Source organism: Argentina silus (genome assembly GCF_951799395.1).
Source record: "Argentina silus genome assembly, chromosome: 4".
Classification (NCBI taxonomy): Eukaryota; Metazoa; Chordata; class Actinopteri; order Argentiniformes; family Argentinidae; genus Argentina; species Argentina silus.
Window position 1 is genome coordinate 10,870,847 of NC_139658.1, and position 10,000 is coordinate 10,880,846.

Below are 10,000 nucleotides of genomic sequence, written 5' to 3' on the forward strand. Positions count from 1 at the left end.
GTGCACTCATACACATGCAAATGTGCACATACAGTACACACACACACACACTTATGTACACACACGCACACACACACACACACACACACACACACACACACACACACACAGAGACACACAGTGACACAATCCCTTGCATTATCACTGCACAGGAGAGCTAACACATCTGTGCCCCTCACGGCATTAGTGCCACCCAGTTGATCCCCTCAGTGCCAGCCACTAAAAGGTCTGTGGGTTACTATGGCATTGAGGGGAAGAGTTCAATCAAACCAGCAGTGTGGAAACCTGCATGAGGAAATAGTCGCACAAAAAGATTCAAAGAGCAGATTCATATTTGTATGGAAATCAAAGGGACTTTAATTTGTATTTTCAACAAGAAAAGTGATTTAAAGTTTTTATGTGATTGAATCTGGCAAAGGAAAATCACCCTTTTACTGTAAATATCAAACGTATACAGTAAGACATATTAAATGGGAAACTCAGATCATTGATGATGATGTTTATTCCTGTGATCATCTAGGAGAAGACATTCTAAAGGTCTTACAGGTTGTTGTGAATTTTAAAAACTGCAAAAGCATAAAATATAAGTCATACACAAAAAGAAGAACTTTACTGAAAATTGCTGCTGCTACTGACACACGTAGTATGTGTACTCTCTCCTAGCTCTCTCTCCTAGCTCTCTCTCTAACTCTCTCTACTGCTGTCTTTCTCTTTCTCTCTCTCTTTTCACCTTTTTTTTATTTATTTTTTTAAATAGGCCTCTTCATAGTTGAAATCATTTATGCTGCAAAAACAAATAATTTGCTAACCTGGAAAAAAATGTATATAAGGACACACAAATGTTTGAAACATTTGAATAGAAATGCAAATAAGATACTGTTGAAACACTCAAACACATACTTTGTGTGTGTGTGTGTGTGTGTGTGTGTGTGTGTGTGTGTGTGTGTGTGTGTGTGTGTGTGTGTGTTTGTGTGTGTGTGTGTGTGTGTGTGTGTGTGTGTGTGTGTGCGTGTCTGTGCATCTGTGTGTATGTGAGTGTGTGTGTGTGTGTGTGTGAGAGAGAGTAAACCATTGAATACCTGGAGCCGTTGTCACATTCATCTCATTACAGTCTCACCTTGTCACTCCCAACAGGGCCGCAGGGCAGAACTCTGTCCAACCTCTGGAATTTCTTCTTGAAAAACTAATTGAAAAGCAGTCATTTGGAGAATATATCAATGTCAGATACTCTGAGTGTGTGAGCCATTGAGAAGTGGTGAGGGAACGAGCCAGTGCAGAATGTACACATTACACACACAGGTCATTGGGAAAGCGTTGTCTGACAGTTTGTAAACCATTGAGTCTGTCAGTGTCAAACACTCAGTCAAAGTGTCGTCAGATTTTCCCTAGCAGAGCAGAGGACTTGAAGAACTTTGGGGTGACATTGTCATTTTGTAAGATATTATCACTAAATCTCTCTGGTTGAGTTCACACAAAAAGATGTTTACGTGAATTATACATTGTGTCAATGGCAGATTTGCACACAAATGTAGTGTTACTTGAGGTCTTACTGGCCTCTAATCAAGATGGCAGGCCCTTGTGACCCAAACAGGCTGCAAACCTGTTTAGTTTAGATTTTCTTGCTATTTAATGTTATTTTATTTCTTAGTTCTCTTATTCCAACAGTTTGTCGTTCTAATAATTTGTTATTGTATGCCTACAGTGTCACCACATTGGGTGCAGTGATAAACCTTTTACTCAGCAGAAAACTTTGTTGTTATTATGAGTGACTTCATATTCATGACATCTGACTAAGATCTTGTGATTCTTTTTTTGCGCCATTGCCAAGCCTTTAAAGGAAGAAATGCTCCTGCCAGGCAAGAATGTGATCAGTATCACATACACACACACACACACACACACAAACACACGCACACACACACACACACACACACACACACAGTGACACAATCCGTTGCATTATCACTGCACTGCAACACACCTAATCATGGTTGGCATAATTCCAGCTGATTTGTTTCATTTCTTTTTTTTTTGCTGGCATGGACTGGTTGACATGGGAACGTGGTTAACATGAAAATGTAGTTAATCAATCATGTCAGATATGATCAACTAAGCTTTGAAAGGGGAATACAGTATGTCATCCCCAAGACCATATGCAACTGCCACCACCAGAGTTCAGTTGAGTTAATTTCCTTTATGTAAAGGAATTCATGCTAGGTCATAATAGGTCATAATACCTATTATATATATATATATATATATATATATATATATATATATATATATATATATATATATATATATAGTACCAGTCAAAGTACAGTTTGAACAGAAAGTTTGGACACACCGTCTCATCCAATGGTTTTTCTTTATTTGTATTATTTTCTACATCGTAGATTAATATTGAAGACATCAAAACTATGAAGGAACACATATGGAATGATGTAGTAAACAAAAAAGTGTTAAACAAACCAGAATATGTTTTATATTTTAGATTCTTCAAAGTAGCCACCTTTTGCTTTGATGACAGCTTTGCACACTCTTGGCAAGTTTGTGTCCAAACTTTTGACTGGTACTGTATATATATATATACAGTATATATGTATGACCCTAGGAAGAGCAGCTGCTGCATTAACAACAGCTACTGGGGATCCTAATAAACCAAACTATGTATGGTTCCAGTGGGTATCCATCCAACAACAACCTAAACCTTGTTAGTGCCATGCTCCACCAACTGAGCCAAACAGAATCACTAATTCTGTTCCCTTCATCACTTGTGACGCCCAGTCAAGGGAGAGAAAATGTCACGCTCATACCAGTGACCACCAGTCCATTGGTGAAGTTTGACTTTTCAACCTGGGAGTGCAAGAAGAAGTACATCGAATAATAGAGTGGCGTAGAATTTGCATTGATGGTCTCCTTCCAATTTGAAGCTGGAGATGATTCGACCAAAGATTTTGTTTTGACTCGGACGGATTAAAAATCTGATCAGGTTACTGTTGTACACTATCTAGGAGAATATCTCCTGTGACTTTCACTTCTCAGCATCTCCCTGTGCTTGCCGGTCCACATTCATCAGATTATCATCAGGTCTGGTCTGACCGCATCACATCATCACCTCGGATGACGATTTTTTGTTGTTTTGTTTTTTTACTTTGCTTTCCCAGGTTAGTCACAAGAGAGACCTGGGCAAATAGCAGTGTCTAATTAGGACACATAAAGAGCATAAAGCACTACAGTTTAAAACTTACAGCAAGACGGTTTGGGAAAAAAGAGGTGCAACTAGGGGTCCCCCCCCCCCCCCCCACCTCCTCATTCCAAGCAGAAGGGGCAGAGAACTGGGAAGATTTTTTTTCCCTAGCTCGGTACGGGTCTGAGGCACAGTCAACAGAACACAGTCATGAGAGTGCAGGCAAAGGAAGCTGTCTCAGTATGGTCTTCTAAATCAAAACATACCAATGAATGAATCTCTGAAGAGCTAAGGAAGGTCAGCCCACCCTCATTCAGAGGGTAGAGTGATGAGTGAGGGCTTTGGAGTTAGTAACAAACGTCAGCGCCCCCGTGGTACACAGTGTATAGCAAATGTAATGACACCACAGTACGATATCCATGTATATATACAAGTACACGATATCACCATCATCAATTACAGGCACAAATGTAGCGGAAACTAGCATTTTTCTCACTTCAAAAGACAAAAATGGTAGGTTAGTTGGGTTGTTGTCATAAGAAGATGAGATTGACTTGCAATGAAATTATTAGCCCATCATGTGAAATTATTTAGCCCACTGAGCTAAAGCCTAGGCAACATTAGGTCTGGGATTTAACATGATGTTCAGGTATCAGGACAAGATTACTCGTAGGACGCATCATTCAATATATTGAATGATCAAAAGTTGGTACAGTTAAGAGGCGAGAGGTCAGAGATTCCAATCCCATGTGAGGATGGGGAGAGCTGTCTTTACAGCCTGTAGTCCCCTACTTCTCACTAGCATGGCCTGATAACGAGGACCGGTTTGTGGGCTTAGTCCCATGCATGGTTGCCTGTCCATGTCTTGAGGTGAATCGACCCCAATGCAAAGAGGTTTTGCTGCGTCACAGGACAAAGAGATGTGTATCATCAAACAGCCAATTGTTATATACGGGATTTACCAGAACCGGGGAATCCAGTTTTGTCAGTTTTGTGGGGGAAATGAATATGGGGAGGGGGTGTTGCCATCACTCCAACGTTGTGACACCAGACAATAGAGGGGACGATTGGTGGCATTCTCTTCAGTGCTACGTGATTTTTCCTCTCTCTCTCTCTCTCACACGCACACACAAACACACACAGACACACACACACACACACCACAACAACAAACAATGAAGTCTCCCAGGGTTATCAGGTTTTTGCACAATCCTAAGAGGGACTGCCCTCTTCTCAAGAACAATCATTCGCTGGGAATTAAGCCACAATGGAGCAGTGACATTAAAAAACAATGTCTGTTGCACAATCCTTTTCAATCGGCATCATCAACCGATGCAAGAGAACAACAACCTCACAGAAAAGCATGGTGTTACATAAAAGTACATCATTTTGTTATTGTCATTATTGATATGAATAGTATGTTATGATGTATTGAGATGCAAAGGTTTTTGGGAGAGTGGCATTATAGTGACATTATTATATCATATAAGACAAATATACATGCATTATTATACATTTACATTCATGGCATTTAGCAGACGCCTTTATCCAAAGCGACTTTCAACAAATACATTTGTTTAAGTAAGTGAATCATCTATCCATCAGTCATCATAAGATAAGAAGTAATCAATGCTCAGACCAGGGGCCATAGGCCGTCACAATGCTAGAAGGATTTTTTTTATAGTGACCAGAGATTTTTAGTAACTCCAAAGCAACTCCAAAGACTCTGAAGTTAAAGCATACATGTACTGTATCATGCTCATGTATAGACATGTATAATGCCTTATAATGTCTTATAAATCAATTCATAACAGGTCTGTGTATGAGACATTTCTTTCAACTGATGGACAATAGCTGATAATAGCTCCAGAACATCATGCGATGATGCATACTTTATAATGCAGTCATTCTTGTCTATAAATGCATTGAATGCATTCAAATGCATTACCATTGTGTATATTTGAGTATCGTGACAATGTGCCATGGACTTAGTTTCTCTCTCTCCTCCGCAGTGCTTCAACAACAGGTGGTGTGTCCTCAGATGAACCCAGTGGGGGGGGAGAGAGAGAGAGAGAGAGAGAGAGAGAGAGAGAGAGAGAGAGAGAGAGAGAGAGAGAGAGAGAGAGAGAGAGAGAGACTTTAGGTATATACTGACCCCGTGTGGTTATGTTTTGTAACTACATCAAAGCTGAAGAGATGGTTTCTGTCATTTGTCAACTCTTAACATAAACAACTGCTTAAGGCGCAACAATAGATTTCCTGCTAACACTTCATCCCCATATCATCAGTCTGTATCATACCATACACACGTCACAGGCTCAGTATCAACTACGGTAAGAATAGCCTAAGCCTCAGGGACTCCATGAACAGCATGGGGGATTTTTACGACCTGACTACTCAAAACAGAACAAGGAAATCAGTCAAATCTTAAAATGCTGAGTAAGGAAATATAATTATTGCCAAAAGAACGTTCCATTTATGTTCCAAGCTGTTAATTAGAAAATAGCTGAAACCAGTTTATCTGATGTATGGCATGAGACTGTAAAAATGATCGTGTTATACTCATTTAGCATTTTTAGTTTCGCAATGTATCATAAGATGTCATAGTGATCATAATTACTGATTATATCATAATTACTGTAATCCTGACAAAGAGGTGGAGAATTCCCTATTCAATCAGATGCTTATTCAGAAGCTGGGTATAGTGTTACTATGAATGTGTATGTACATTATTGGCATTCTACCTGTATGTGTGTGTGTGTGTGTGTGTGTGTGTGTGTGTGTGTGTGTGTGTGTGTGTGTGTGTGTGTGTGTGTGTGTGTGAGAGAGAGAGAGAGAGAGAGAGAGAGAGAGAGAGAGAGAGTGCGTGCGTGCGTGCGTGGTAACAGGCATTCCTACCTGGAAATAGCCTCCCAGTTCCTCCTCTGATGACAGACATTCATTGGCTGTCTAACAACTGAGGTAACTTCATACTGTATTTCAGGCCCGGCGCCAGAATCAACCCTTTGCGTGGTCAAACACACCCCCAGAATATCAACAATTCAGGGGGGAAAAAATGTCTTAACTTTTCATTGTCAAGACACACGTTTGGGTGGATTTATCATGTCATTTATCTGTCAGTTGATCCATCTATCATCTGACTCCATCGATAACGTGCCATGGCTGTCTGTGGTTTGGCCAGTCAGCATAAGGGTGGCATCAGGGCCAGCCTGTCAGTCATGTCAGGCTGGACGGACCTGTGTAACACAATACCGATTCCATTTATGAAGTGCTCCCCTCTTCCCTCTCCCTCCATGGATTTCAGAGCGTTAGATTGGTGTAAACCAATATCTTCTTGTGTAGTACCACCTGGGTGATGAATAGGAGCCATTTTGCAGTAGAATGCTCATGGGCAGAGTGCCAATGTGGGATGACTAGAGAGCAGTGGTTGAAATGAATGTCCCATTGATCACCATGCATGTATATCAGGTGTCACAATGTATTCACTTTGGAAATGCTTGACAGCACATCATGGAGATCATTTGTTGAAGAGTGCACAGCTCTAAAAACTGAATTGGGCTATACTGTTGAATAAATCATTAGTAGGCCTGTATCAAAACTGGAAATACACAACACACAGTCAACCAAAAGTGCTCACTTGATTCCCTTCCTAGTCCTATAGTCTATTCTGCGTGGAAAGTGATACATGTATTGTCTCCTTGCTTGCTTGACTTGACTTGACTTGTCTAGCCCAAAAGAGCCACCAGAGGGCGCATATGGCCGACTCCATCTGTAGAGCATCCGAGAATAACGGGCACGGGCAAGTTTAAACCAGACACTCAAAACTTCTACATCAGGACCAGTGGAGCGGACGGAGGTTTTGACACGCTTCTAAATCATTTTATGGATATTAGACTTCGGCTTTCCGAGTGATAGGCTAATATTTCTACTTCAAGAACAGTTGTTGGCTATAGCTTGCAGTTTGCATAGCGTTTTATTTTAAAGCAAAATTCAAGCATATTTCAACGCTTAAAACATGATTCCTCTTTTTGCTTTGTTGCTGCTTTTTCTGAGGACTGCGGAGCTCCGTCATGTTGGCCCCGGTTACTCAGCCCTGAGGAACAAGGAGACAAGTCTAAGGACGCAGTTTGACGGGGCTGCAAGTGCACTGACCACGGGGACTGGGAATTCGGACCCCGGTGTGAATCTACATCAGATTGAAGGTGATGTGGAATTTATCGAATCTTTATCTCAGGAATCCGACGCGAATCCAAAGAGGATCCCCCGGGGCGCCAAGGATGGGAGCTCAAAGAAGAGGGACCAGCAGTCTCCCCACAATTACCAACACCCCAGACCGTATGACCCGCAGGGGTACTTCACCACGCCCAAGAGCGCACACCACTCCAACGGCACCCCGCTCCTAGACGGCAGGGGAGCCCGGGGGAACTCCTCCGGCAAGGGCACGGTGCTCCTCCATAACCCGCTCTACCCGGTTACCGACAGCTCGTACGGGGCTTACGCAGTGATGCTCCTTTCACTGATCCTTTTCGCGGTGGGCATTGTCGGTAACCTCGCGCTTATGTGCATTGTATGGCACAATTACTACCTGAAGAGCGCGTGGAACTGCATCCTGGCGAGCCTGGCGTTGTGGGACTTCCTCGTGCTGTTCTTCTGCCTGCCTGTGGTCATCTTCAACGAGCTCACCAAGAAACGGTTGCTAGGGGACCTCTCCTGTCGGATCGTGCCTTACATGGAGGTAATACAAGTTCACAAGGCCTACTTTACGCATGTGGGTACATTGTAGGTGCACGCGCGTAAAGTGACCTCTCAGATGCGCACGTTTGCAAAAGCAAGGACACACCTTTTGGAACACCTGTTGCTTAATGGGCAGGTGTTCCTGTTATTTCTATCCCGTTACTATTGAATAGAACACTACGTCATACACAATGAGTGATACTGACAGTAACAACATTTGACATCCGGACATGACCGGGAACATATTTGAACTGGGGAAATTGTATGAACAGGATGGTTAAAATACATATTTGATGCCTAATGTAAGCACATTGTGGCCTCTTCCAAGAAGGATCTTGTTCAATTTTTTTGTAACTTTCAAATCAATGGTGCAAGCCCAATGGTGCAAGACTGTTCGCCCTCAAATACACTACAGCAGTTTAGTTGGGGCGTTGCAGTCTTTCAAAGCCAAACTGTACTTAATCACTGAATGGGTGTGTTAGTGGCTCGAATTACACTATGTGCACTACTGCCTGTGGATATAATTGTTTTTAGAATACCCTGGTCTGGCAACTTCCCTATGTAATGGTAGTTAGCCTATTGTTATGCTAACGAGCGCCTCATGTTAATTGTCTGGAGGGGTGTGCTTGACTAATTGAGGTCATTAGACACTCTATGGAGGAGGGGATTTGGGTCAGACAGACCCCTCTAATGATAGTCTATGCTCTTTTTTTTTTTTACCAAGCTGAGGAGGAATATTTGCATATTATAATTCCCTAGAGCATCTATTTATCCAGGATGCCTCTGGTAGATAATCGTCTTACACATGAGCAATGGACTCAATGTTTATTATTCTGTGTGGGATGGTCTGTTTGTACAGGATTCATAAACAGTAGTCATCACATGTGACTGTCATGCTGTATTGTGAACACATATTTTTTCCAGGGGATTAGATAATGTCTTTCAGATGCTAAGTCATTTTTCCCCTGTACTCTCTCACCTTCCCCCCTCACCACTGCCTTCTCTCTCCCTGTCATCTACCCTCTCCTTTTCTCTCTCTCTCTCTCTCCCCCCCCCCCGCTCCAGGTGACCTCTCTGGGCGTGACCACGTTTAGCCTGTGTGCCCTGAGCATCGACCGCTTCCACGCGGCCACCAGCACCCAGCCCCTGCAGGCCCAGACCAGCCCCCGGGTGGAGCCCTGCCAGTCCATCCTAGCCAAGCTGGCCGTCATCTGGGTGGGCTCCATGGTCCTGGCTGCCCCGGAGCTCCTGCTGTGGCAGCTCACCCAGGAGGCCCTCGTCGGCCCCATGACGACCCAAGGAGGCATCCTGGTGGACCTCTGTGTCCGTCGGCCCTCCTTGGATCTGCCCGAGTCAGTCTACTCCCTGGTGTTGACTTACCACGAAGCCCGGATGTGGTGGTACTTTGGTTGTTTCTTCTGTCTCCCGCTTCTGTTCACGCTCGCCTGTCAGCTGGTGACAAGGCACGTGGTGGCACAGGAGGCGCTCCAGAAGCAGGGCGGAGGCGGCAGCAAAGGTGTGCGCCCTTCCTCCTCTTCCACCTCTTCGTCGTCCTCTTCTTCCTCCTCTCCGAAGAAGAAGCAGCAGCTGAAGAAGGATCAGAGGTTGAGCTCCACTGTGGTGGCGTTGGCCGTCATCTACGCCGTGTGTAACCTCCCCGAGAACGTCTGCAACATCGTCCTGGCGTACATCTCCGTGCCAGTCTCCACAGGGACCGAGGCCTTCCTAGCTCTGATTGGCCAGTTCCTGCTATTTGTGCGTTGCTCAGCGACACCGGTGTTACTGCTGTGCCTGTGTCGGTCGCTGGGCCAGGCCTTCATGGACTGTTGTTGTTGTTGTTGCGATGAGTGTCTCCCCAACGGAGCCTCTTCATCCTCCTCTTCCGCCTCCACCACTGTTACAGGAGCCTCCACTTCCCCCTCTTGCCTTTCCTCCCCTTCCTCTCTCTCCCCATCGTCCATCTCTCCTTCCTCCTCCAAGGACGAGAAGCTAAAGATAGTCTCAGGTACCACACCGGCCATCTACTATGACAAGGCTAAAGACAGCTCCTCGCTCGTGGCTATCGGAACCCCCTGT

The 10,000-nt window shown here is 44.0% G+C and overlaps 1 protein-coding gene across 1 annotated transcript in view; it reads left to right on the forward strand.

The window, feature by feature from the left end:
• Positions 1-7,205: 7,205 nt before the first annotated feature.
• Positions 7,206-10,000, forward strand: part of gpr37l1a (G protein-coupled receptor 37 like 1a) — a gene marked incomplete at its 5' end in the record, with an annotated part of 2,824 nt that continues 29 nt past the window's right edge. The window contains 2 exons of the mRNA XM_083668583.1: positions 7,206-7,925; positions 8,990-10,000. The exon at positions 8,990-10,000 is cut by the window's right edge and continues 29 nt beyond it. Of these exons, the coding sequence (XP_083524709.1) occupies positions 7,206-7,925; positions 8,990-10,000 (1,731 nt within the window). The remainder of the gene's footprint in view (positions 7,926-8,989) is intronic.